This window comes from Hyaena hyaena, unplaced genomic scaffold, assembly GCF_003009895.1.
Source record: "Hyaena hyaena isolate Hyena2069 unplaced genomic scaffold, ASM300989v1 scaffold_296, whole genome shotgun sequence".
Classification (NCBI taxonomy): domain Eukaryota; kingdom Metazoa; phylum Chordata; class Mammalia; order Carnivora; family Hyaenidae; genus Hyaena; species Hyaena hyaena.
This window is the reverse complement of record NW_024080931.1, coordinates 649604-677572: the sequence shown is the minus strand read 5'-3', so window position 1 is coordinate 677572 and position 27969 is coordinate 649604. Positions and strand designations below refer to the sequence as shown.

The 27969-nt window shown below is 57.7% G+C and overlaps 1 protein-coding gene across 2 annotated transcripts; it reads right to left on the bottom strand.

Annotated features, from left to right (window-relative positions):
* Window positions 1-1742: 1742 nt before the first annotated feature.
* Window positions 1743-18892, bottom strand: PLIN3 (perilipin 3). 2 transcript variants are annotated; one of them, XM_039247580.1, is made up of 8 exons: window positions 18851-18892; window positions 16207-16285; window positions 12804-13002; window positions 12566-12648; window positions 8852-9149; window positions 6410-6609; window positions 4977-5102; window positions 1743-2688 (listed from the first exon to the last, which is right to left on the bottom strand). In XM_039247580.1, the coding sequence occupies exons 2-8, from the start codon at window positions 16267-16269 to the stop codon at window positions 2260-2262; spliced, it is 1398 nt and encodes a 465-aa protein (XP_039103511.1). In that variant the 5' UTR covers window positions 16270-16285; window positions 18851-18892; the 3' UTR covers window positions 1743-2259. The 2 variants fall into 2 exon arrangements, with proteins under 2 accessions (XP_039103511.1, XP_039103512.1); XM_039247581.1 differs by having other exon boundaries at window positions 1743-2685.
* Between the last annotated feature and the right edge of the window lie 9077 nt (window positions 18893-27969).

Here is a 27969-nt window from a genome sequence, read left to right as displayed (position 1 = left end):
CTCCCTCTCTCTCTGACCCTCCCCTGCTCATGCTGTCTCTCTCTCTCTCTCTCCTGGAAATAAAAAAAAAAAATTAAAAAAAATTTTTTTAGAGAGCATAAGCAAGTGCAAGGGGGGGTGTGTGTGGAGGAGCAGAGGGAGCGAGAGAGAGAATCTTAAGCAGACTCCATGCTCAGCAAGGAGCCCGATGCGGGTTGATCCCGTGACCTTGCATTCATGAGCCAAAATCAAAATTGGACGCTCCTCCGACTGAGCCACCCAGGCTTTAAGTAAAGTAAGTTTTAAGTTTAAGTAAGCCTTTGTCCATAGACCAGAGCCCCCAGGAGAAGGTGACGTCCTGCTGTGGCTGATGAGAAAGTATACAGGGTCATATTAATTCTCTGGTAGGGCTACAGAGGGACCCCAAATCCCCCTCCTCACGCCTGTGTCTTGGTTGGGGACAGATACTGGACTGGCCCAGCTCATCGCTGCAGCACCGATCATTTGCTTCCCTGCCTCCCAAACCTGCATCCTTACCTTCTGCTGGAGATGTGCTGACACCCTTAGGCCTAGTCTCATAAGCGGGACGTGGTGATGTGCAGTTTCTGCGGCGAAACACACCGCAGCTCTCAAGTACAGAGAAGTGCTTCTAAGCAGTAAGACAACAGGAAGGTGTCAGGCCCTGCATGGCAACCTTCCCTGTAAAGGGTCAGAGAGTGACTATTTCAGGTTTTGTGGGCCGCAGGCGGTCTCTGTTGCATATTTTTGTTTGCTTTAAAAATGGAAACTACAGGGCACCTGGGTGGCTCAGTCGGTTAAGCATCCGACTTCAGCTCAGGTCACGGTCTCACGGTTCATGGGTTCGAGCCCCTCATCGGGCTCTGTGCTGACAGCTCAGAGCCTGGAGCCTGCTTCGGATTCTGTGTCTCCTCTCTCTGCCCTTTCCCTGCTCAGGCTCTGTCTCTCAAAAATAAAATAAACATTAAAATTTTTTTTAAAAACGGAAACTACGCTGGGTTGCCTGGCTGGCTCAGTGGATGGAGCCTATGACTCTCAGGGTCATGGGTTCGAGCCCCATGTTGGGGGTAGAGCTTACTTAAGTAATTAAAGAAAAAGGTAAACTGTTCTTAGCTCACAAGCCAAGCCGACACACAAGCAAACACACGGCGCTTTTGGGGGGGAATGTGAAAATTTGCACTTTTAGTCTAAATCATTTTGTATGGTGATTTGAGTAGAGGAAATATTAAGTGTGAGAGACAGGGTTTCTGTTGTATCTAATTTTGAATGTTATTGCATGTTCTTTCTCTTATATTGCCCCCAAATGTTTAATCTTCCTTAAAAATTGAGATACAGCTGACAGAGAGCACAGTACCTGTTAGGTATATAACATACTGATTTGGTATGTGTATATATTGCAAAATGAGCACAAGAAGTTAATGTCTGCCATTACTAGTTATTTTTCTAATGAGAAGTGTTCAGATCTCCTCTTAAAAGAAACAAACAGGTTTTCGTGGCGCCTGAGTGGCTCGGTCACTTAAGTGTCCAACACCGCATGGCATTGGGGGCGGGGAGGTAAAGGACCCTCCCACCCTGCTCTTCTCCTGTCCCAGGTGGTGGGCGAGAACTGTCAGCCCCACCGCAGACCTGGCCCTGTCCTGGTCACATCCGTGCAAGCAGAGCAGGGAAACGCGCCGAGGCGGCCACAGGGACACCCCGCGTCGCTCAGCTCCGGGGAACACACACGCGCGTGCGCACACAGCCTGTACTTAGCTGCAGGTGAAATTTATTAAGGCAACAGCGAAACTCCACGCACCCACGACTGGCCAGGCCGACCCCGGCCCCCGTCTGCTCTAGAATGGGTCTCAGCCGTTCTGCCTCCACCCCAGACCCCAGAAGGGCCACTTCGCGGGCCAGAAGTCCAAGTCCGTTAGCCAAAGGCGGATATCCAGGGGCCTTGAACAGGACAGACGGGATCTAAGGAATCTACCCTTTGTTTCTAAGGAAAAAAAAAATGGGGTGGGGGGAGTTGAGGACCTTCTAGAAAAAATTTGTTTCTGGAAACCTTCCCCTAATGACTGATGGAAGTAAGGCTCAGAACGTGCGTCCTCCGAGCTCGCGGAGGGGGCTCCCCGAGGTGGTAGCGGAGATACGCTGGGAGGAAAGGAAGTAACACACGTTCCAAGCGGGGCAAAGGGGAGAGGGGTGACGGGGCGAGGGGTGCAGTGCTCGTGCTGACCCCTCAGGGAGAGACTAAGTCCCTTGAGGCCCCTTCTGGTGGTCCTATTTCTTCCCTTCCGGGGCGTTCTCCACAACTTCCGGGGCGTTCTCCACAGCTTCCGGAGCGTTCTCCACGACTTCCGGGGCGTTCCCCACGACTTCCGGAGCTTTCTCCACGACACCTGGCGCAAAGGGTCCGACCAGCCACATGATGGGCGCGTTCTGGGCCACGTACTCCACCATGTGGTCAAGGGCCTCTCGGGCCTTGGCCACCCGCTCTCGGCTCTGCGTCAGGATGGCGCCGGACAGGTCCTGGAAGGAGTGGATGCCGGAGAAGGTGGCCTGGAGGTCCTCCACCTGGTGGCGAGCCTGCTGCACTTGGTCCTTCACGTGGGTCGGCAGCCCCTGGACGCTGGACCCCAGCGAGACACAGGTGTCCCGCAGCTGGTGTGCAACGTCACGGCACATGGCGAGCGTCTGGGACTCCACCTGCTGGGAAGGGATCAGGACCGTCAGGGCCATGTGCTTCGGGATCCAAAGCCGACGGAAAGAGAGGGTTCTCCCGCCGACCTTCCGGAAAACCTTTCCCGAGGAGAGCCCGCCCAGCACGGTGGTTTGGGATGCCAACTCTTTTTGAGTTCTGAGCCATGTGACACGGACCCCAAAATGAAAAAGAGGCACAGTCACTTTGGAAAACGGTCTGGCGGATCCTGCAAATGTTAGTTTCCCAGGCTCCTGGGGTGCTCCGTTGGTTGAGCGTCAGACTTCAGCTCAGGTCGTGATCTCACGGTCAGTGAGTTCGAGCCCCGCGGCGGGCTCTGTGCTGACGGCTAAGAGCCTGGAGCTGCTTCAGATTCTGTGTCTCCCTTTCTCTGCCCCTCCCCCTTTCATGCGCACGCGCGCGCGCTCTCTCTTTCTCTCTCAAAATAAACGTTAAAAAAAAATTTTTTTTAATGTTAAGAGTTTCCACATGACCAGCGATTCATTCCATTTCTAGGTATCTACCCCAGAGAAGTGGAGACACTCCAGAAGTCCATCAACTTGTAATAACAAACACGACCCACACATGACCCACACAGGATGTCACTCCGGCTCAAGCAGGAGAGAAGCGTCGACACCCGCCGCCCTGCACCGGGGACCCTAAACACACGACCCGCAGGGAGGGAACCAGACACCAGAGGCCACGCGGGGTGTGAAACGTCCAGAACAGGCTCCTCCAGACAGGAAGGGGCTCGTGGGTGCTGGGGAGAAGGAGCGTGTGCTAGAAAGGGGAGAAGATCTCCCTCGGGGTTAGTAGGAAGGTTGTAAATGCATCCTGGTGAAGTCTGCACAGCCCTGTGAATAGGCTAAAAACCACTGGATCGCATGTGAATTGTATCTCAGTAGAACTTTAATAAATCAAGACTTTTTCAAGGTTTTTTTTTTAAGAGGAGGTCTGGAAGAACTTTCCAGGCAGGAGCTGTAAGCAGTGGAGGAGACTAAAGTGTAAACGTGTGAATCGGGACCTTAACACCCCACCCCCAGCACAGGGGGGTGAGAACAAGCTGGGAGGCAGGACTTTGCCCCCAACCTACCATCAGAGGGCTCTGGACTTGAACCTGGCAGGGAGGTGCCGACCAGAGTCAACACCCGCATCCTCTGGTTGCCGTGGTCAGCGGTGGGGGGAAGGGAGAGGGAGGCAGATGTAGGTGATTTGGGTCTGAATGCTAACTTGCATCTGCAGACACAGAGGGTGAGATCTTCATAAATACCACTCTTGTAGGGCTCGCTGTGTGCCTCACGTAGTAACTCAGTGTTCTTTATAAACATCTATAACTCACGGACCAGAAAATACACCCTTTTAAGTGTATAGTTCCGTGGTTTTCAGTACATTCACGAGGTTGTGCACCCACTGCCTCGAACTCTAGAACATTCCAACACCCACCAAAGAAATCTCCGCATGAAGGAGTCAGTCTGGACCCCCTCCCCAAGCCTCTGACAACCTCGAACTCCCTTCCTGTCTGTGCATGAGCCTGTTTTGGACGTTTCACGCACGTGGACTCATACCCCGCGTGGCCTCCTGTGTCTGGTTCCCTGAGCGTCATGTGTTCAGGGTCCGGCCTCGGGATGGGGTGAGGGCACCTCGCTCCTGCTCGCGGCCGGGGGACATTCCCGTGCACGGTGGATACGTTGTGCTGATCCATTCATCCATCAGTGGACACCTGGACTGTCTCCACGTGGCCCGAAGAACCCTGGAAAACCCTACGTCCCATTTACAGATGGGGACACTGAGGCCCAGAGAGGTTAAGCTGAGAAGCTATAGCGCTAGGCCAGCCTGAGACTGAGGGATGTTCAGGATGGGGCGTGAGAATGAGGGAAGGCGCTGGTTCAAGGAGAGCTGACATGAGCGAAGGTACAGGCAGTGCTGGTCAGAGCAGAGCAGGGAAGGCCAATGCCTGGGATGGCTGGGAGGGACGTGAGGTCGCCAGTCACCAGGGAGCCAGGCAGGGGAGTATACAGGGCTCGCTGGCGCTGGGATAGGGGAGAAGGCACACAGGCATGGCTTAGAGTCCAGCAGGTTGAGAGGCTTCACTCTCAAGTGTCCTGCGGTTCAGAAGTGACACCCACACCTAAAGGAGGAAATCAAGGCGGGCTTCCTGGAAGAGGTGCTGTTATGCCCAGAAGGCAGTTAATGGGAGAAAAGGCTGGGGAAGGCATTCTAGGCAGGTAGGCCTGTCCGACAGAAGTGTGAAGAAGGAAGTCAGGGCCCGAAGCGTCCCCCGCGCACCCCACGTTGGTACCTCTGGCTTGGCCGGGTTCTCCTCCGTGCCCTGGAGCTGCTTCTGGGTCCAGCTGAGCCACATCTGGTGCAGTTTCTCCTGACCCTCCACCAGCTTCTGATCAACTCCATGCTTGACGGTTTCCATCTGGAGCAAGAGAGCGAGGGAGGAGAGAGAGTGAGAGAGAGGCTGCCTCCAGCGCCTGAGCAAGGCCCGCGTCCCGGGAGAGGCCGGAGTCCAGAGAGAGGCCCTCGAGGTCCTCCTTTAATCCAGGATGGGATGGCCTGTGAAGGGGAGGAAAGCGGGAGGGATCCTCCCCACGCCTGTGGTCTCATCCCCGCCAGGTGCACGCACCACGTGCTGCTTGCAAAGGGAGGGAGCGCCCGCACATTCCCGGCACCTCCTCCTGTGTCGTCTGCTTCTCCCTGTAACCGGCCCGGCCTCGAGCGTGGCTTCGGCCAAAGGAACAGAAGCAGAGCCTTAAAAACTGCTTCAATGGAATATCATTCAGCCTTAAAAAGGAAGGACGTGCTGCCACCTGCCCCCACGTGGACGGGCCCGGAGGACGCTGTGCGCAGTGACGGAAGCCAGTCACAGAGGACACGTCCTGCGTGACCCCCCTCACAGCAGGTCCCTAGAGGCGTCCCGTCCACAGACACAAAGAGTAGATGGTGGGAGCCGGGGGTGGGGAGTCAGTGTTTGTTTCATGGGGAGAGTCTTGGTTTGGGGAGATGGACAGTTTTGGAGACGGATGGTGGGGGCGGCTGCAAGACAGTGTGGGTGTGTTGATGCCACTGAGCTGTGCGCTTGGAAATGGTTAAAGAAGGTGCAGTTTACCCCAATCAAAAGTTAAAGAAGAGGGAGGAGGGGTGCCCCGATGGCTCAGTGGGTTAAGTGTCCACTCTTGACTTCCGCTCAGCTCACGGCTCTGAGCTGACGGTGCAGAGCCTGCGTGGGATTCTCTCTCTGCCCCCCCCCCCCACTTGCTCTCTCTCCAAAAAAGGAAAAAAAATGAGGGAGGAGCTGGCGCTCAGTACAGGCAGCTACGCAAAGAGAAGAAAACAATAGAATTTAGCTCTGTAGAGAACAGACAGAAAAAAACCCCACGGGGGGGAGGGGCAGGACGTGACCACAAAGTCTGGGGTGGGGGCCTTTCTGGGGCGACGGAAACAAATGTTCCGCCTCTTGCTGGTGGTGGCGGTGCTGTGCTTCTGTTTGTAAGTCTCCTCAAACCGCCTAAGCCGAGCACCTGGGTCGTTGCGGGGTCCGTATGCGGTTAGACGCCGGGCGGGCGAGGACGCGGAGGGAAGACGGCCAAGGGCGCGGCCTCGGGAGGATCCTGGATCTCACCCCCCATCTCCCGCCTGCGGCCCCCAGGTCCGCAGCCCCGGGGGTCAGGGTGGGGGCAGCGCAGAGCGGGACCGGGGGATTGGGGGGCGCCGCGGGGGCCTCACCAGGCTGAGCGCCTGCGCCAGCTGCGTCAGGGCCTCCTGCGCCCGCTGCCGCGTCTGCTGCAGTTTGCCCAGCGAGTGCGCGTAGGCCCGCTGGCGCAGCCGCTCCGACAGGGAGCCCAGGCGCACGAAGTAGCTCTGCTCCTGCCGCTGCTGCTGCACCGAGGCGATGTCGAAGCCCTCCAGGGACGTGGCGAGGCGGGCTGCAGGGAGGAAGTCGGGAGAGGCACCGTGAAGCCCACTACCCAGCAGAGCGCCCGGCTCAGGCTTTTGCGAGCGGCCCTCGGGCTTGCACGTGCTGCTCACACGCTGCGGAGCCTTGGAGCGGAGTAGCTCCCCCCCGGCCTTGCTTTTCCCCATCTGCAAAACGGGTATGATGAGAAACACACTTCGCAGGATTAGGAGGCGCTGGACTTCAGGAGGCTCTGCAAACCTCGGCCCTAGGGCGCCATCCGCCCGGCCTCCCGCCTTGTACCATGTGTGAACACCACCAGGCACGTTGGTTTATGTCTATGGCTGCTTTCAAACTGTAGTGGTGGACTTTGCGGCCTCCTGGCCCCTGAGAGACTGAAATATTCACCCTCTGGTCCTTTGCAGAAAAAAGCTGGCCAAGCCTGTATGAGGACCCAGCACAGATTATACGGCCAGCCTCTCACAGGTTCAGGGCGTGGCGTGCATGCCCATTAGATCTGAACAGCTCTGCAGCAGAGGGACAAGTGAAACGGCCATACGGCAAACGCACAGGATCGGAACATGTCACACAAGCCTGAGCGTTCAAACCAGTTACCCCTGTGCCCTCCACGGGCAGGCCCTGGGCTGATGAAAACGGCCACAGGGCACTTTCTCGGGGGAAGTTTTCCAGCTAACAGAGAAAGAAGGGATCCTCAGATTGCAAAAGGATTTTGCAATCCCAATCGCCAACAGAGGTGCTACCCCACTGGGGAACCACATGATTCCCTGTGCGTGAATGTTCTGGAACAGGGGAAGCAGGGAAGGTGAGTCTGCCCCACAGGGGACACTGCGTGGGGTGTGGGCACCTGTGCCTGATGCAGTGCTTGGGGGGGGTGCCTCTGGCACTGAGTGGATGGGGTAAGGGATGCTGTTCGGCCCCCCCTACCCCCAACAGTGACCCAGACACCCCCACGGAGAACGACCTGGCCCAGAATGCGCACGGCACCTCCGCTGGGAGCCCCTGATCTGGTCTGTCTGCAGCTTTTTCCTGCAGTTGCAAATGTCTGGCTCCTTATTCACACAAACCAACCCTGGCCAAAGTCCGATGGCACGTGGTGTCTAATTGACATGCAGCCCCATGGGTCCTCCCCACAGCAGCCACCAGGGGGCGCTCCTGAGCACCCAAGTCGGTTCCTCTTCCTCTGCCCACACCCAGCCCTCCAGGGTTCCCACCTCCAAAGGGTAAAGTCCCAAGTCCCCCCCCATGTCCCCAAAGGCCCTGCAGACCTGCCCTGGCCCCTCCCCCGGCCCTCCCCTGCTCCCTCTCCCCCCTCACTGTTTCTCAAACACACACCGGGCAGGCTCTACCCCAGGACTTTGTTTTCTACACTTCTCTCTGCCCTGACAGCCACTCTGCTCCCTCCCTCCCTCCATTCACCTCCTCCGAAGGAAACATCTACCCCGTCCACCCCCACAACTTCTCCCCTTCCACCTTGATTTCCTTATACTTTATACTGTGAGCTCCAGGAAGGCGGAATTCTGTCCCCCCAGGACTTGGAAGAGTGTCACACAGCAGGGGCTCAAGGAACATCTGGGGGGGCGGCGGGGTGACGACAGAGGAGAGTGATTTTACCCATGGGTTTGAATGCCTGCCCAGCACCAGCCCGTTCCAGACAAAGCACAGCAGTGAGACCAAGTCAGAAGCTTCTGCTTCGTGGAACCGATGATGAGCACCAGGGCCAGAGCCCGGTGAGGAGGGGTGGGGGCAGGGTTCAGAACGCAGTATGGCCGAGGGAGGCTGCAATTTTAGAGGCTTCACTGGGAAGGTGGCATTTGAACACAGAGCTGCAGGTGGAAGGGAACAAGCCTTCCTGATGTCTAGGGGAAGGATGTTTCCGGTAGAGAGGATAGCTGGTGCAAAGGTCCTGGGGTGGAAGCATGCTCAAGGATCAGCAAGGAGTCAGCACGGCTGGAGTGGAATGAATGAGGGGAGCGTGGATGGGCACAAAGGAGGCTTTATGAAGAGGGCTTAGGTTTTTACCCCGAGGGAGGTGGGAGCCCCAAAAGGCTGTCAGCAGAGGTCAGAACCTGACTGGGGTGCTCTCAGGGGCCTCTGGTGGTGGCTTCAAAGAGAACAGATGTTGGGGGCCAGGGTGGAGGCTGCTGCACTGGTCCAGGGTGCAGCAGGGTTGGCACTGAGGGACAGCCTCTAGGTGGCTGCGAGGAAGGGGGAGCCCCGGGGGGGAGGGGTCCAGGCCCGAGGGCTGCACTCACCCAGCTCAGCGTCTGTCATGGGCAGGTGGTTGTCCATCCATTCCTCGGACTTGCCCAGCATCGTGTCCACCCCGCTCAGCACCATCTGGCCCACCCGGGAGCCCATGACCGACTGGACGCCGCTGGCCACCACAGACTTGGTGGCGTCCACACCAGTCTGCACGGCGCCCCGGGTCACGCCGACTGCCTCCGTCACTCGGGTGGCCACTGTGTCCTTGGCGCTGGACACCGTGTTGGACACGGCTTCTCGGGCCCCCGACACCTTGGACGAGACGAGCTCCTTGGTGTCTGCCAGCACCTACGACACAAGCCGGCGTCAGCACCTCTGTCCTCCCTCTCTTCCTGCCTGGGTCCCCCCAGCCCCACGCCCCAACCTCCAGGGGGGTCAAAGGCAGGAGTTCCAGCTCCTGGGTGAACCCCAAAACACTGACTCTGGCAGTGAAGGACCCGAGCTCTGGAGCCTGGGTTGAACCCTGGTTTGATATGTCCTAGCTGTGCGGCCTTTGGTAACTCACTCCACGTCTCTGTGCTTCCGTTTCTTCATCCACAGTGTTATGGGCCGCAGTGTGAACCCTAATCCCAACAACCTCAGAATGTGATACTTAAAGAGGTAATTAAGGGGGCGCCTGGGGGGCTCAGTCGGTTAAGCGTCCGACTTTGGCTCAGGTCATGATCTCACGGTTCGTGGGTTTGAGCCCCGTGTTGGGCTCTGTGCTAGCAGCTTGGAGCCTGGAACCTGCTTTGGATTCTGTGTCTCCCTCTCTCTCTGATCCTCCCCTGCTCATGTATCCCAGGAGGAGAAGCAGCTCCGGCACACAGTGGGCGTTCATGGATCAGTGCGTGTTAATCTCCTGGAATCTAAGTCTTTAAGCAGATCTCTATGCACATGGCTCTCTGGGAAGTTAACAACCCACCACTCCCATTCGTACTCTTTTAAGTTGGCATCCTGCCAAACAACTAGCCCTCTTCAGGTCCATGGGAATTAGTTTTTTGTTTTTGGTTTTTGGATGTCTGTCCTTGAGACAGAGGATGAGCAGGGGAGGGTCAGAGAGAGAGGGAGTCACAGAATCCGAAGCAGCTCCAGGCTCCGAGCTGTCATCACAGAGCCCGACGCGGGGCTCGAACCCACGAACCGTGAGATCATGACCTGAGCCCAAGTCCGACACTTAACTTAGTCACCCAGGTGCCCTGGAATTAGTTTCTTTTGGGTGGAGACAGGTGTCCACTGTGACGGTCACGTAGCTCATGGCAGTCCAAGTTCAAACTCCAGCTGTGATAACATCACGTCCCACAGAACCAGGGAACGATACCTCTTCCTTGGGTGTGTGTGTTAGGGGATGACCTCATAGGGCCTGGAGTCTGGACACCGCTGTGCCTCTAAGAGCTGGGAGGCGCTCTGCTGGATGACCTTGTAGAATGTCACCCTGAGCTCATCCTTTCTATAAACGGAAGGTATGTTGGCCTCCTGTGGCACCAGCAGGACGGAAGGAGAACACCAGGGCGCAGCCCTAAGGAGGTGGCTCCCCATTCTTCCGTGAACTGGGCAATTTCCACCTTCAGTGCCTCCCCCTCCTCCCCGCTAATGGCCTCTGCCCGTGACACGCGGGTTCAACTCCTCCCTATCTGCACTGGGTTCCGAGTAAAGGGGTGGGGCCTCCTCAGCCCAACCTGGCGTAGAGCAGCCTCTGGCCGCCAGGCGGCGCTCCACGGCGAGGCGGCGCACAGCTTCCAGCGGAGGCAGGTGGCCTCAGGGCAGAGCGCAGCACAAAGGCAGCGGTGGCGGGCTTGCCCCGCTGCCCCTCCGGGGACCACGTGGTCCCAAGAGAAGCCCAGGACAGGTGGGCCTGAGAGTGGCTGTCGGTCCCACACGGCAAAAGTGAAGACTAAGCAGCCACTCCGTGCCAGGCTATGTGAGGGGCACCAGACAGCAACAAGCAGTCTGTGCCCTTCCCCCGCCTGGGGAGACGGAGCAGCAGGCAAAATGCCCTTCAGACGGCGGGCAACATACAAGCTAACACAACGTGGACACACGATTCACAATCGCCAAAAGGTGGAAGCGGCCCACTGACAGATGAAAAAATAAACGTGGTGCCTCCACACGCTGGAATATCGTTCAGCCCAGGAAAGACGTCCCGCCACCTGCCACCACGTGGACGGGCGCCGGGGACACCGTGCGCAGAGCCAAAAGCCAGACACAGAAGGTCACGTCCTGCGTGACCCACTCCCAGGGGGTCCCCAGAGGAGTCCCGTCCGCAGAGACAGCGTAGATGGTGGGAGCCGGGGGCGGCGAGTCCGTGCTCCATGGGGACAGAGTCTCAGTTTGTCAGTTTGGAAAATATGGAAAGTTCTGGAGATGGATGGGGGGGGGCGCTGCATGACAGCGTGAGCGTGCTTGACGCCGCTCTGCACTTAGAAAGAGCTAAAGATGATAAATTTTATGTTGTAAAAAAAACTAACGTACACAAATATCCACATAATAGCCAAGTGGGAACAACCTAAAACTCCAGAATAGATGGAGGAATAAACACAACGTGTCTACCACGCACGTGCACGTCCACAGATGAACGTGTCCACCGCGCATGCGCACGGCCACACATGTCCGTGTCCACCGCGCACGCGCACATCCCTCAGGTGCATCCACCGCGCACGCGCACGTCCCCTAGGTGCATCCACCGCGCACGCGCACGTCCCTCGGCCACGAGCAGGCGCGAGGCGCCCCCACCCGCCGCCCCGCAGACGGACCCTGAACCCACGACGCTCAGGGAGGGAACCAGACACGGGAGGCCACGTGGGTGTGAGTCCACATGTGTGATGCGTCCAGAACAGGCAGACGGGAGGGGGCTTGTGGGAGACGGGGGCGGGGGGGTGTTCGGCAGGAAGGAGAGGAACAGCTAAGGGATGTGAGGTTTCTCTCTGGGTGACGCAAGGTTCTAAAATGGGTGGCGCTGGTTTCGCGGGGCGAACACACTAGAACCCCTGAACTCGAGGCTTTAAAGGAGCTCATTGTGCAGCGCGTGACTCAGAGCTCAGGCAGGCGGTGCTCGCGCGCCAGGACGATGCTGGCTGCTGGCCACCTGCAGCGCTTTCCAATTAAATGAGTAATTGAGTGTCCCAGTCACGTCAGCCACGTTCCAAGGGCCCGGGAGCCACACGCGGCTGGTGGTTTCCACATCGGCCGGTGTAGAGAACGAACAGGTACCTCAGACGGTTTTGGACTGAGCTGGGCTAGAGGGACCCTCTTTAAGAGGGAAGGGAAGGCCTCTGAAGAGGTGGGATTAGAACAAGACCTGAAAGGCTGGTTCATGAAGAAGGAAGCGCACATGCAAAGGTCCTGGGGTAGGGTTGCGACTGATGGGTTCACTGTCTTTGCTTCCCTGCCCCTGCTCTCCGCTGGATGAAAGTTCCACAAGGGGAAGCACTCTTTCTAGCACTGTGTCCGGTGCCCACCACGGGCACTAACGTTACCGAACACGGAGTACAGAGGCTGGTGTTACGTGGGGCGGCCTTGGCCCTTGCCCCAGGCAGAGTGAGAGGTGCGGGGGCGGGGGGAGCTTTGGATGGTGCTGGCTGCGGTTCAGAGCATTCCTCCAGGCTGCCCGGTGAGGGGAACAGACCGAAGAGGGGGTGGGGAGGAAGTGGTCACGGCATCTATACTAGCTGAGATGGGACCACAAACCGGGTGCCCCAGGGCCCCCGTGGGCGGAGGTCTGGTACCTTCTCCGTGTGCTGCTGCAGGATGGGCAGATTCTCCTCCAGCTTGTCCAGCCCCCTGTGGGCGTACTCGCTGGCTGATGTGACTGCAAGACACAGGGCGAGGCAGGAGTCCATGGTTAGGGCACAGGCTCGGCCTGGGGTGGGGGATGGGGAGGAGGCGGGGCCTGCCGGTGCTGGGCAGGGGCAGGGCTGGGCGGGGAAGACACCCCCCCCAAAACAGACAAGCGGTGTCGCTTACTCTGGGGCTCCAGCTTGGAGAGGATGGGCTGGGCCCCGCTGACGGCGGCCGCCGTGAGGGTCTTCACGCCCTTCTCAGCCGCGTCGCACACGGTCTTGACGTGGGGGTGGCTCTCCTTGGTGGAGGCGTAGACGGCTGACACCATGTCGCAGGTGGAGCTGATGAGGGGCATGCTGGCCACGCGGCCCACGACGCTGGGCTGCAGGGGCGAACAGGTCAGGGGGCTGGGCCTGGCACTCGGGTGCCCTGAAGTTCCCCGTCCCTCCCGGCCGGGAGACGGCCCAGCCCGCGCTCGCTTCGTGCCCATGTGGTTGCACAAACCAGGGCTTGGGGTTCCGCTCCGCATCTCCTTTATCTTAGCCCCTCTCCCATCCATTTGAACCTGCACTTGACACCCTGCTCTGCGCCAGGCACAGGAGGTCTGCAGCTGGGGTCGGCGGACTACAGCCGTGGGGCACCCTGCACCTGATTGTCTTTTTTTTTTTATTCTTTATTTTTGAGAGAGAGAGACAGACAGCAAGTGGGGGAGGGGCAGAGAGAGAGGGAGACACAGAATCTGAAGCAGCTCCAGGCTCCAAGCTGTCAGCATAGAGTCAGACATGGGGCTTGAACCCACAAACCAGGAGATCATGACCTGAGCCGAAGCCGGACGCTCAACCGACTGAACCACCCAGGTGCCCCCATCTTAACAGTTTCCAAGCTCACAGCTCGGTGGCGTCAAGCACACTCACACTGTCATGCAGTTGTCCCCAGCCATCCGTCCCTAGAACTTCTCCCCAGACTGAGACTCTGTCCCCATGAGGCAGGGACTCTGCCCCTGCCCCACCTGATTCCCAGCATCTACTCTCTCTGTGGACGAGACTCCTCTAGGGACCCCTGTGAGTGGGGTCATGCTGGACGTGTCCTTCTGTGACTGCCTTCTGTCACTGGCAAAGTGTCCTCCAGGTCCGTCCACGTGAGGGCACGTGCCTGTGCTTCATTTCTTTATGTGGATAATATTCCATTGCTGGCTGGTTTTGTAAATAAAGTTTTATTGACAGCCACACCCCTGTCCATTTGCATATTGACTATGGCTGCTGTCACCCTGCAAGGGCAGAAGCAAGTTGTTGGGACAGAGGCTCAGTGCCGCACCCACAACATGGGTGGAGGGTCATTCCTGTTTGGTGGGAGCTGCAAAGATCACTCTTGTGAAGACGCTGGCGGAAGACCCATGGGCACTGCGTGGACTCGTGTGCGAACGCACCTAACCGCCAGTCCCAGGACATGGGGAGCGTTGTTCCATTTTACGGCATGGTTAACTGAGGCAAGGAGGGGTTGAGGAAGTCACCCAAGGTCACAAAAGCCGTTGGAGCGGCTGCCTCAGGGTATTGTCCGGACCTAGTCACCGATCTCCGGGGCACCCCAGCTTTCAGGACCCCACCCAAGGGACAAGACACACACACCACAGGACACTCGTCCATGAAGGCTCACCGCATCGTGATGGCCAGGTGGGTGGAAACAGCCCCCGTGTCCATCATTTGGTGAGTGGATTAAAGAAAAAAAAACTATTGGGGCGCCTGGGTGGCTTAGTCGGTTGGGCGTCCGACTTTTGCTTGGGTCATGATCTCGCGGTGTGTGGGTTCGAGCCCCGCGTCGGGCTCTGTGCTGACTGCCAGCTCAGAGCCTGGAGCCTGTTTCGGTCTGTGACTCCCTCTCTCTCTGACCCTCCCCTGCTCATGCTGTCTCTCTCTCTCGCTCCTAGAAATAAATAAAAAAAAACATTTAAAAAAAATGTTTAAAGAAAAAAAAGTATGGTATAAAGTTTGTTTTTAAAAGTTCAGTCTCAGGGCACCTGGCTGGCTCCTGGGGACCATGTGACTCTCGATTTCGGGGTCGTGAATTCGAGCTCCATGTTGGGAGAAGAGTTTACTTAAAAAAAAAAAATCTGGGGCACCAGGGGGCTCAGTGGGTTGGTCGGCTGACTTCAGCTCAGGTCATGATTTCGCGGGTTTGTGGATTTTGTGGGTTCGAGCCCCGCTTCAGGCTCTGCGGGGAGCTGTGTTCTGTGTCTCCCTCTCTCCCTGCCCCTCCCCCGCTCACGCTCGGTCTCTCTCTCTCTCTCAAAACTGAATTAAGAATCGGAACTGTCCTGCGCTGTTGGTGGGGACGTAAAGTACGGCCGCTCTGGAGAACTTCGCGGAGGAGGGGGAGGGACGGCGAGAGCCCTCACAGCCCCGTCTGTGCACGCAGACAGAGGGCTGAAAACAGTCTCAAAGAGATTTGTACACCGTGCTCAGAGCGGCGTTATTCAGTGAAGGGAGGGGGGACGGGTAAACACGGAGCCGGCGACCCGCCTCATCCCGAGTCGCCTCGTCCCGACGGCGTTAGAAAGGAAGGGGGGCGCCTGAGGGGCTCAGTGGGTTAAGCGTCCGACTCTTGGTTTCGACTCAGATCAGCATCTGTGTTTTGTGAATTCGAGTCCCGTGACTCGCTCTGTATTCACGGCGTGGAGCCTGCCCCCCCCTCCGCAAAACAAAATTTTTTTTTAAACAAAGGAAATCAAAAAGACAAATCCTGTAGGATTTCACTCACGGGGTACCGACCATAAAAAGTTCTACTTTTATGAAAGTGAATTTATGTTCCCAAGTCTATGAAATGTCCAGAGTAGGTAAACTCAGATTAGTGGGTGCCAGGGGCTGGGGGGGGAGGGGGAGGCTGGGGAATCACTGCGGTTGGGGAAGGGGTTTCCATCTGGGGGACAAAGAACCTTCCGGAACTCGATGGTGGCATATGTACGTATCGAATGTACTTAATGCTGCTGCACCGCATACACTTCAAAGCGGTATTTGTGCAGTTACATGCTGTTTTACCTCAGGGTTTTTTTTTTTATTTTTAAAAAATGTTTTATTTATTTCTGAGAGAGAGAGCGAGCGCGCACGCGAGCAGGGGAGGGTCAGAGAGAGAGGGAGACAAGAATCCGAAGCAGCTCCAGGCTCTGAGCTGTCAGCACAGAGCCCGACACGGGGCTCGAACCCACGGACCGTGAGATCCTGACCTGAGCTAACACTGGACACTTAACCGACTTAAGAAAGGACTTTAAGAAAGGACTGACGCACAGACGACCCGCTACAACGTGGACATTCCCCCGGAAACGTGGTGCCCACGAAGGGGTTTCGACCGTAGGACTCCGTGCAGTCGGCGCGCCCACAACAGGCAAAGCCAGGCCGGTGGGCAGCGTCAGAGCGTGGCCCTGCTCCCCTCCCACCCCCGCATTTGGGGTCCCCGGTTCTGCCCCCACCCCTGCCCGTCAGACGCGGTTTGGGGGTCATGGGAGGGCTGTCCATCACCCGCACATCGATCTCTGTTGACCCCCTCGAGCCGCCAGCAGGTCCCGCCAGGTCCCACGGGGCCGGACCTCCCTCACCTGCGAGACCGGTTCTCCCGCAGTCACCGGGGCGTCAGCGCCTTCCGTCCCGTTGTGAGCCATTTCTCAGAAGCAGGCACTGCGGCAGACAGGCGGGTTAGTCAGGAGGAAGTCCGGGCCACGTCCGCCCTGCGACCCCCTCCCCCCATTTCTTAGGGCCCTGCGTCTCATTCACCCGTGGCACCTGAGGACCTGGGCAGGCCCGGGGGGGCCCGAGTCTGCACTTCTCACAGGCGCTCAGGTGCTGTGCAGCGGCTGTTCCCGGGGCCACACCTTCAAGGCCAACTCCAAGGCTCCGCTTTGTCAGTACTTGGGGCAGGCAGCTGCGGTGCGACACCTCGGTGGACAGCAACCTGCCAGCGGCCGCCTGCTTTCAGGAGCCACCATCTTCCCTTTGCCCCAGAAACCTTCAGGGGCTGGCCCCACGCCCGCACTGCCGTGTGGCCCAGCAGGACACTGGGAACAGCCCGGTTCCCCAGGAGCAGGGGCCTGGAGAGACCAAGGGCACAGCCTCATGTAGCTGCCGCAGAGACCTGTGCGCAGCTGACCAGCCGGAGCCCCCTGGGACAGAAGGTGTGGACGGGGCGGCGGAGACCTTTGCTGGCACGGGACCTCTGGCCACAGGAAACTGCTAGCAGTGGCCACCTTTCAGGGAAGATCCGGCGGCTGGGGCAGGCCTCTGGCTTTTGAGCCAGGTGGATAATATTACCAGTTCAAAAAAAAAAAAAAAAAGCTAAGCATTAGAAAAAGAAAAAAGGGGGCACCTGGGTGGCTCAGTGGGTTGCGCACCCGACTTCGGCTCCGGTGGCGAGTTCAGAGTTCACGAGATCTGTCAGCGCAGAGCCCGCTTCGGATCCTCTGTGCCCCCTTCTCTCTACCCCTCCCCTACTTGGACTCTCTCAAAAGTAAATAAACATAAAAAAAAAAACAACAACCCACAAACCAGATTAGCAAGACCAACCAAGTCAGGCTCAGGAGGGAAGGCAGGGCCAAGAGCGCCCCGGGGTCTAATGCGCACATCTGCAGGGTACAGTGGGAGCCACAGGTGCGCTCCGTGTCCTGGCCAGGTGAGAGGAGGTGGGGAAACCCGCATCAGACTAGGTGGCAGGAGTCCTACCTGGGCCCGTGCAATACTCGGTTGAGCAAGGAGCCTCCTCCCCTCCGGCTCTCAGCCCTCTCCCCTGCAAAACGGAGCTAAAGGTAGAACCTGCCTTGGAGGCTGGTTCCTCTGGTATTTCTGGGATGAGCCTGTGGTGAGTCCCCGACTCTGATTCTGAGCATTTCCTTCTAGAGAAAGGGGGCCCAGCCACCGGCTGCAGCACCACCCCATTCCCCAGGCAGAAGCCAGCAAACCGATGTCCTGAGGACACCAGTTCTGGAGTCCATGCTGGTTCTAATCTCCGCTTTGGAACTCACTAGTGGTGGGAGCCGGTGAAAGCAGCAGCCCCTCTCAGAGCCTTGCTTGGCCTATCTGTAAAATGGGGATAAGCATTCCCAGCTCAGAGTCCCTGGAGACTGCCAGAGTGACTGCATGTATGGCCCTTAGCTCAGTGCCTGGCACATAGTAGGTAGTCAATAAACAGAACCACCTCACACACATGTGAAACCAGTCTGGGACGAGCTTCTGCTGGTTACTAAGGTCCCCAGCTGAGAAGCGGGGTGAGAAGGCGCACTGGCCCCTGGTGATCATCACGAGTTCAGTTACTCCCCCTCCTTCCCTGGTGCCTGAGCTCACCTGGGCACCTTGGAGGCCCATTCTCCCATTCCCTTTGCCCAGCGATCCCCCCTGGGGCGGGTTTAACCAAGGGCGGCCACTGCAGAGGTCAGTGACCCCCCGGGAAATCCTTGGGGTCTGCCAGCGGCCAGGGACCGCTAAGATACAACTTCCAAAGTTCCCAGACACCGAGGTCCCAGGCCCGGCCCTTGGACTCAACCCTGACAGAGGTCCCAAGGACTCAGATAAGGGGTAAGGCTTCGCGGACGCCTAGAGCCATCCACTGGCCACACCCACCCAGTGGAGACGGGGGGGGGGGGGGGGGGGGGGGGGGGGGGGGGGGCGGGCGGGGGCAGCGTGCCAGCTCCTCAGGGTCAGCTGGGCGACCCAGAAACCAGGGTGAGGGAGGAGCTAAGCCCCCAGGAGGCAAAGCCATTTGCTAGGCAAAAAGACAGCCCCCTGGTTGGGGTGGGTGGTGGGGAGGAGGGGTAGGGGCGCCCAGAAGACCGGGGGAGGGCCGATTTCCTGTGCGGGGCAGGCTGCCGCTGCTCGCCTGCGAACTGCGTTTGCAAAGCAAACACACTTCTTTTAAATTTAGAGAGGATGTGTTTTATAATGGGGACCTACCCCCCGCCCCCCGCCTGATACTGCCACTTCTAGGGGGCTCTTTCGCGCCTTCCCCAAAAAAGTCTCAGGAACTGAGAGGGGAAAGTTTGAAAGTGATTCTCTTCCAGAATTGGATATTTTGAGTGGGGGGTGGGGCGGTGAATGAGACAAGAAAGCTCAGCCCGGGCTGGAGACCCCTCCCCAGGCCGCAGAGACCAGCCGGGTCCCCAGGAAGGTCCTCCCCGCTCCTTCCTCCCCTGGGACGCCCCGGGACTCGGCGAACCTCGCCCCCCACCCCTCTATGGGGCCCCCCCCGGCTCTCACCGCGGTCAGCGGGACGTGCAGAGCGCGACGGACAGCTCGGAAACTGTCTTGGGCCACCCCCTGGGGAGGCTTTTATACTCCAGGGAGGCGGGCGCTCGGGAGTGACGGGCCAGAGGACCAATTGTGTTGGGAGGCTGCCGCCGCCAGGCCACGCCCCCGCTTGGTCCGGGACTTTGGAGCCACAAGTGAAGCCCAGGAAGGGCCGGACTTTTGCGGGACCCGCGCGCGCGATCCGCCCTGCTTCCGGAGTCGGGCGACCCCTGCAAGGCGCCTGATCCAGCAAAGGGCGCCCCTCCCGACCTAGGGATTCTGTGAATTCGGGGCAGGGAGGTGCGATACGGCTTCTGTCCCCTTCCGCGGACCCGTCCCCCTCCGCGGACCCCTTTTCTCCAGGAGCCGTGAGAACCCAGAGATCGTTACCTGATGGCCCCTGGCGTCAGGAACCGAGCCCCAACCCTGAGCGAGAAGGCGATGGAGCCAAGCTCGACCCAGCAACATGAGCAGCCTTCACCACATAGGTGAACCTACAGAATGCCTTCTGCCGGTTCTGACCTGCATGGCACCATTTAATCCCCCCCAAACTGGTCCTGTATCATCCCCATTTTACAGATGAGAAAACTGAGGCCCAGAGACGGTCGATCAAGGGTAGCGCAGGGGAATCAATTCCCAGATCTCAGATTCCTGGATCAACTCCTCCCTAAAGCAGCAGCCACTTGGATTTTTTTGCACCCCCCCCCCAATCCTTTATGCTCTTGGTCTATAAACCAGAGTCTCAAAACTCACATGGTCCCAAGGGCCAAAGGGAGGCAAATCCCTCCGCTAAAGTGTCGGCATCATGGCAAAGAGTTGCCCTAGGGGAGACCCATCCAGAGATTGCCACATCCATGCAGATTTTAGACTCAAGAAAGTGCTCTGCCTTTTACAAAAACCGTTGGGCCAAATAAAACCCAACTGGGGTTGTGTTCACCTCAGGAACCGCGAGTTTGCTACTTCTGCTAAATTATGGGGGTGTGTCCCTCTGAAGCCTTGGGAAGAACAAGAAAGAAAATTGGTGTCCGCGACTGTGTTTTTCGACAGTGACTACACTAGCGCCATGCCGCAGAGCTTTCTGAGATGCCGGGAATTCTCTAGAATTCTGTGGCATTCAATATGGCGGCCACTAGCACCTTATGGCTTTTGCACATCAAGGAGCTGAATATTCACATTTCCGTAAGCACATGCAGCCAGTCAGATTCTCAAGGGAGTCTGAGACACCAGAAGGATGAAAGCAATCAGCCTCAACAGTTACACGTTTCACATTGGCTGCTGGCCTTTTTTCCGACCCATTCATGCTCCCACCCATTTCGCTCAGCAGTTTTCCTCGAGCTGCCAAGCTGCCGTGCTGGGTGCTGGGGACAGTGAGGAAAACAGAGCCCAGCCTTGTGGCGCTTACCACCCAGTGGCAGAGACGGACAATCAATGAGAAATGAGTGAAATACCGCATGGTGGTGTTACTGAGAAGCCAAAGGATTGGAGATGGAGAATGTGGGGTGTGGTTTTTAACAAGCTGATCAAAGGAGCCTCCCATTTGGGATCTTGACGCGGAAGTGAGGAAGAAAAGGAGAGAACCTGCTAGAGATCTGGGAAAACAGCACGTTCAAAGGCCCTGAGGCAGACTGTGCTTGGTGAGCTGGCGCTCCATCCAGGAAGTCAATGTGGGGGGAGTGGAGTGAGAAAGAGGTAGAGCTAGAGGAGAAGAGTTCTGGAACGTATAAAGCTCAGAGAGGTTAAATGAGTTGTCCGAGGTCACACAGCTTAAGAGTCAGTGGGAGAAATGTCTGGTAGCACACCTTTTGAACAAAAAGACAGTAGCCATGCTCGCCTTCTTCCCTAGCGTGGTGCTCAACCCCCACGTTCATTTCCTGCGGGTGCAATCCAGGGCGTTGGCCATTGCACATGTGCACATGTGTGTGGGGGAGGGGACTGCACTACCAGCGCTTAGCACTCCCTTTTCGGCACCACTGCCCCCTCCTCCGGGAAGTCTTCCTGCCTACCTCAGCAGTCTCCCGCAGGCAAAGGCTGTCGGACAAAACAGAGGATGTCCACCTCAATTTGAATTTCTGCTCAACCAGGAATACATTTTGGGGGTGTAAGTATGTCCCGTGCACTCTTTGGGATAGACTTAACATGCAAAAGTCATTCCTTGTTGCCTGGAAATTCCAATTGAGCTGGGCATCCTTTTTATTTTTCTGTTTTTGTTTTTGCTAACTCCGACAACTCTACCTCCAAACTCACATCCCTTTCTCTGCCCCAGCCGTGTCCTACCTCTGTCACCTCCTAGCCCGGGTGGGCTCCTTGAGGGCGACACCTGTCCAGGGTTCCCAGGGTGGGAGGTGAGAAACATACTGTTTTCTGAGAGCTATTTTATTACATCGTTCAAAGGCCCGATTTTAATTTCCCCCATTTTCTGGATGGGCACGCTGAGGGTCAAAGAGGTGATGTAATGTGCTCTGGGCCAAACAGCCAGAAATGGGCAGTCTGAATTCCTTGGAGATCACAATGTAGCCTCCTCCTCCTCCCCGCCTCTCCTTCCTCTTCTGCCTTTCCTCCTCCTCCATTCCACACTTCCGAGTGGAAGGGCTCCGAAACCTCCCCAGTTCTTTTGCACGGAGCCCGGAGGAAAGAGAGACAGACCAGCTTGTGCCACAAGGTGGCGCTGCTGGTCCCAGATTGGTTTCTGCCTGGCCCAGGTGTCCCCTCCATCTACACTCTGACCCTTCCCTCCTTCCATCCAACCGTCTATTTATCAACCATCTCCTGTTATGTGGCAGCTAGGGCAGGCCTGGCCGTGAGGACCTGACTGCATATGCAGTCATTCAGCAAACAATTATTAAGCACCTGCAGTGTACCAGGCTCAGGCTAGGCAGCCCTGGGGATTCAGCCTCCATCTCTGCCACCTTCAAGGCACTTATAACCCAGTAGGAAGGCACTTGCATGAGACTCGCAGGGCTAGTTAAGGTCTCCACAGCACTGGGGCGCTGGGGCGGCTCGGTTGGTTAAGCGTTTGGCTTTTGATTTCAGCTCAGGTCTTGATCTGAATCATGGGTTTGAGCCCCATGTCTGGCTTTGCACTGACAGTGCATATCCTATTTGGGATTCTCCTCTCTCTCTCTCTCTCTCTTTCTCTGTCTCTCTCTGTCTCTGGGAAGCCTCCAGGAGCAAGTAATGTCCACGCTGAGGCCTGAGAGAGAGGAGTCCGCGTCAGGCAGGTGAAGGCCCTCGAGAGGCATTCCAGGCAGGAGGAACAGAGAGTGTGATGGTGCAGAGTGAGAGGCTGGAGGGTAGAATGTGGTGAGGGCAGGATGTCAGGGAAGAGAGACCGAGTCGGGGCCAGGCTGATAAGAGCCCTAGGATGTTAGGGAGCCACAGAAGGTTCTGAAGCCTGGTCAGCAAGGGCCGGTGGGAGCATCGGAAAATGTCTTGGGCTGCCCCTGTGGATAAAGGAAATCAGGACGGGGAAAATGAGCTCCCCTGCTTCAGGGAAGTCTTACAGAAAAGGTGAGAACGTCAGAGAAAGGTGGGAAGGGCGCTATGGGAGCACATTCCAGGCACCGTGATGAATTAGTCACTCAGGAGGTATTTATTAAACACCTCTTGTGTGCTTTGCTGAATAGTGGTGAAACAGAAAATGGCCCTCTGGACGAGGTGTGCTCCAGGCAACGGGAATGCCTGTGTAAAGGTCCTGGGGCAGCACTGGACCTGCAGTATTGGAAGAGTGAAGACACCCGTCCAAGTGGCCGGAGCAGAGTGATGGGGGGGAGGGGACAAGGCAGGTGGGCTAGGGGAGAGCCTGGGCTTATGCCTGGGGGGAAGGGTGAGGGGAGCCCTGTGGGCTGTGAGCAGAGGAGGGGAGTACCTGACTCAGGTGGGCGCATACCTGGGGTCTTGAAAGATCAGGGAGCTTTTGGGCAACCATGGCTCCTGGGAGAGGCGGCTGGGAACCAGGGGCAGGGGTGGCTTGGAGCCCTGCTGAGGAAGGGGCTTCATCAGGTGGAGACTTTTGGCCGTTATTGTGGAAGCAGGGGACTGGGAGGAGGGAGGCCCTGTTGAGGTCTCTGGGGAGGGGGTGGAGTCTTCAAGAGGCAGAGAAAGGCAGGGGTGAGGGCAGGGCAGGCGGGAGCTGATGGCCCATGACCAGGTCCGCAAGAGGGAGGGGAGATGCCACGGTTCAGAAGGTGAGGCTGAGTCGCACTCTGGCGAGGGACCCACCACGGAGGGGGAGGCTGCCCAGCCCGTCCCCAGGACTGGGACCAGTGCGGAATGAGTTTGGGAGGCCGATTGGGGAGCTTCATTTTGCCTCTTCGAAAGCCCGTAGGTTGCAGATTTATCGAATAAAATGACGGGCTTCCCAGTTAAATGTGAATTCCAGACACACAGTGAATAATAGTTTTTAGCACAAGTATGTCCCCAGTATTGCAAGGGATAGACTTATGCTAAGAAACGTTAGCTAAGCTGCGAGTCCTGTATTTCTTTCTGGGAGTTGTGTCCCCGCTGCCGCAGGCCCGCCTCCGTCTTCCCCAGGGACGCGGCTCCCGCTGGTGGCTGGATGGTCTGACCAGCGGTGGCCCGGTGGCCGGAAGGCCCAGTTTGTCTCCTGGTGCTGGCTCACTGCGGGAAACCGGGGGGCCTTTAACATGCAGGCCCTGGCCTGTCCCCGCCCCCCGGCCTCATGGCGCCAGCTGCCCGCTGTCCCCTGCACGGAGGTGCAGGCTTGGGGGAGGGGAGTGGCTCTGAGACCCACTGGCCCCTGGGCCAGCCCCTCCCGGGCCAGTCGGGCCCCACTGGGCACCACCAGCCCCAGGCCAGGGGGCCCGGCCGCGGGAAGGGCTCCGCATGGCCTCTTTGCCCCCCCACCCCCACCCCCGCCGGCTCTGGTGGCCCGTCCAGCTCAGAGCCAGACATCTGAGGCCCCCTGGCCTTTCTGTGAAGTCCTGCAGGCAGAGCCGGCTGACTTCCTCGTCAGAATGTGCCGGAAGGACAGAGGCCTAGGGGCGGTTGACCAGGAACTAGATCCCTCAGGGCCACAGCCACCCCCCCCCCCGACTGCTCCCACACTGAGTGGCCTTGTCTGGGGTGGCCAGGGCGCGGCCCGCCAAGTGCCAGCTGCCGGGTTGTGCCAGTCACGTTGGCGGGGAAAGGTCAGCCCGCTCCTGGTGCTCCCGGCCGCCCCTTTGTTCACAGCAAGAGGTGGGGGGCCGTTGTCCTGGTGACCAGCCCCTTCCCCCTCAAACAGTCCCTTGGGGTGAGGATTGGAGGCACCTCGGATCTGGGGGCTCCGGCCGGGGAGGGTCCCCCGTCACCTCCCCCCGCTGGCCCTCCCTGCCGGCTCAGAGCTCATGTGTCCTGGACCACGCGGAGGCCAGGTCACCCCGTGGGACTGGAATGCCGGAGGTGGCTGCAGGGGGGTGGACATTCCCCGCGGGCAGCTGCTGGGGCCGCCTGTCCTGTGTCCCCTGAGTTGGAGGCTGCAGCTGGTGGAGCGGCTTTGGTTCCTGGGGGGGGGGAGGGTGTTATTTCTGGGCTGGGGGCGAAGGAACGCAAGGGGCGCCTCCCCCGGGGCAGGAAGTGGGGTGGCCCCAGCTGCGTGCTCCCGTTGGCCCACCTGTCCCAGTGGGCACCGCACAGGAAGTGCTCCCAACGCCCGCCCCTGTGGTCTCTCAAATCTGGGGCCCGGAGGGGAGGCAGCCAGTGGGGCGGGGGGCAGGGGCCCCATCGCGATTGTGCATCAGGATCTTCCAGAAGCCCCCAGCTGCGGCGTGTGGGAGTGAGCGCTTGCTTCGGCCGGTGCGCTTACAAGCACGGGCTGTTTAAGCCACATCCTTGGGAAAGGGGGGTCGAATGATGACTCTGTGTTTTACAGGTGGGGATACTGAGGCGCAGAGACGGAAGTGACTTGCTCAAGGTCACACAGCATGTAAGTAGCAGAGCTGGAAATCTCACTAGCGTTGACTATATCAGATACACTAACTCCTCACAGACTTCCGACCCCATAACTCGGAGGGGGGTGGGGGGTGGGAGTTACCCCCTGGGGTGATGCTGCCCGCACAGCACAGCCCTCAGGGCTTCTGCCTCCACTTGGGGTGTCTGGAGACATTTGTGGTTGTTCTGACTAGGGGCGCTCCTGGCATGGGGGGGCAGGGAGGCTGCCCAGCCCCCACCGTCCCCGGGGAAGCCCTCACAGAGAGGGAGCCAGCCCCACAGGTCAAGTGGTGCCGAGGTGAGTGATAATAATGAATATTTAATAGCAGTCATGGCTATTATCAGTCGTCACATTATTTTAAGTATAATAATTATTTACAGATTGTACAGATGAGAAAACTGATGTCTGTGGTTCAGACTCCCAGCCCTTCTTGGGCCCCATTATTCCTGGCCGCTTCCATCATGCCCTGTAAGCTTTACCAGGCGGGGAGATGTAGATGGGGACTCACACCCCTGGGTCCCCATTTCAGCCTGGCCAGCTGGTCACCTGCCCCAGCTCGGCTGCTCTCAGAGGGGTCCCTTCCTCCTTATCTGCAGCCATAAAAATAAGAGTCCCTGTGGATTGCGGGGCCCAGAGGGGCGGTTAGGGGCGCCCAGCCTGGTTCTGTGAGCCTGGCCGCCCTCCCACCCCCCACACTTCTCTGAGCCTCTGCTGCCTCATCTGTGAAATGGGGGCAGTGATGACACTGGTGACTGTTGTTCTGATTCACAGATGACGGAGAGGATCCAGCAAGGCGCCCACAGCTCGGCTCGGTGCCTGCGCCGCAGTAGGGACCGTGTAGGCTTGGGTATTATAGGGGCGCCTGGGGGGCCCCGTCGGTTAGGCTCCAGTCATGATCTCACGGTTCGTGGGTTCGAGCCCCGCGTCGGGCTCTGTGCTGACGGCTCAGAGCCTGGAGCTGCTTCATTTTCTGGGTCTCCCTCTCCTTGCCCCTCCCCCATTCTCTCTCTCTCTCTCTCTCTCTCAACAACAAAGATTAAAAATGAAGACTGAGACTCTGTCCCCCTGAAACACTGCCTCCCCGCCCCCACCCCACCCTGGGCTCCCACCATGTACTCTCTCTGTGGATCAGATTCCTCTAGGGACCCCTGTGAGTGAGATCATGCAGGATTTGTCCTTTTAAAAAAAAGGTTTATTTATTTTTGAGAGAGAGAGAGAGAGAGAGAGAGGGAGAGCGTAAGTGGGGGAGGGACAGAGAGAGAATCCCAAACAGGCTCTGAGCCTTTAGCACAGAGCCTGACTTGGGGCTCAAGCTCAGGAACCTCAAGATCATGACCTGAGCTGAAACCAAGAGTTGGACGCTTAACTGACTGAGCCCCCCGGGCGCCCCAGGACCTGTCCGTTTTGATTGACCTACTTCATGTGGCACAATGTTCTCCATGCTTATGTTGTACCGTGTATTCGGGTTTCCTTTCTTTGTAAGGCTGAGTGATCCTCCGCCGTGTGAATGGACCACACCAGCTCGTCCATCGGCCGGGTCTCCAGCTGGTGGACCAGGGTGGTGATGACGGACAGAGTAAGAGTCTGCAAGGACATTAACCGTGGACCCAGTGGGATTCGTCAAGCGATTGGCTGGGGAATGTGTTGTGATTTTTTTTCTTTTTTTCTTTTTCTTTTTTATTTATTTCTGAGAGACAGAGAGAGAGAGACAGTGTGAGCAGGGGAGGGGCAGAGAGAGAGGGACACACAGAATTTTAAGCAGGCTCCAGGCTCTGAGCTGTCAGCACAGAGCCCGATGCGGGGCTTGAACCCACGAACTGAGAGATCATGACCTGAGCTGAAGTTGGACGCTTAACCCACTGAGCCACCCAGGCGTCCCTGGGGGAAAATGCGGTTTTTAAAAATACACCCACAAGGGGTGCCTGGCTGGCTCGGTCTGTAGAGCATGTGACTCTCGAGCTTCAGGTCATGACTTTAGGTCCCATGTTGGGTGTTGAGCTTACTTAAAGTAAAACAACAACAACAACAAACAAACAAACAAAATCTACAAATGTTTTCTCTTTTAAGGCTACTTACTTTGAGAGAGAGGGAGAGAGAATCCCAAGCAGGCTCCACACGGTCAGCACGGAGCCCGGCTTGGGGCTCGAACTCATAAACTGGGAGATCGTGACCTGAGCTGAAGTAGAGTCAGACACTTAACCAACTGAGACACCTAAGTGTCCCTCCATAAATGTTTTCACACTCTTTTATTTATTTATTTATTATTTAATGTTTATTTATTTTTGAGAGACAGAGCATGAGCAGAGGAGGGGCAGACAGAGAGGGAGACACAGAATCGGAAGCAGCTCCAGGCTCCAAGCTGTCAGCACAGAGCCCGACGCGGGGCTGGAACCCACAAACCACGAGATCATGACCTGAGCCCAAATCAGACACTTAACTGACTGAGCCACCTAGGCGCCCCGATTCTCCTTTATTTAAAAAAAAAAAAAAACTTTTTTAATGTCTGTTTTTGAGAAAGAGAGAGACAGAGAGAGAGAGAGCATGAACAGGGAGAGGGGCAGAGAGAGAGAGGGAGACAGAATCTGAAACAGGCTCCAGGCTCCAAGCTGTCAGCACAGAGCCTGACGCGGGGCTTGAACCCATGAACTGTGAGATGGTGACCTGAGCCAAAGTCGGACTCTTAACCGACTAAGCCACCCAGGCGCCCCTCAATTCCATTTTGAAAAGCTCTCTCTCTGGCTGCTGCGTGGACGATGGACTCAGGCAGCAGGGGTGAACACAGGACCATAGGGGAGGCGGCCACGGCAGCCATCCACAGCAGCCTGACGGTGGCCTGGATTTGGGAGGTGGCAGGGGAGACGGAGAGAAGCAGGCAGGTTTAAGAGTTGCTGAGGAAGTAAAACAAACAGAACTTGGGAGCTGAGGAGTGAACGGGTGGGGCAGGGGTGGGGCAGGGGTGGGGAGGAGATGACGGGACAGCTTTAGCTGTGGCCACACTGAGTCCATGAGTCCATGTCCCCAAAATGTCCAAAGGCCTCCGAAAATATAGCGACTTGTATGATGAGTGTAGACGAGGGGCGCCTGGCTGGCTCGGTCGGGTGAGTGACTGACCTCGGCTCAGGTCACAATCTCACAGTTCGTGAGTTCGAGCCCGGCATCA

Excerpts from the sequence above, each read along its gene's own strand:
- PLIN3 (XM_039247580.1), bottom strand. The coding sequence starts at position 16,269 with ATGGCTCACAACGGGACGGAAGGCGCTGACGCCCCGGTGACTGCGGGA. Across the intron at positions 12,649-12,803 it reads CTCCAAGCTGGAGCCCCAGA|TCACATCAGCCAGCGAGTAC; the intron begins GTAAGCGACACC and ends TGTGTCTTGCAG. Across the intron at positions 6,610-8,851 it reads CATGACAGACGCTGAGCTGG|CCCGCCTCGCCACGTCCCTG; the intron begins GTGAGTGCAGCC and ends TCCTCCCTGCAG.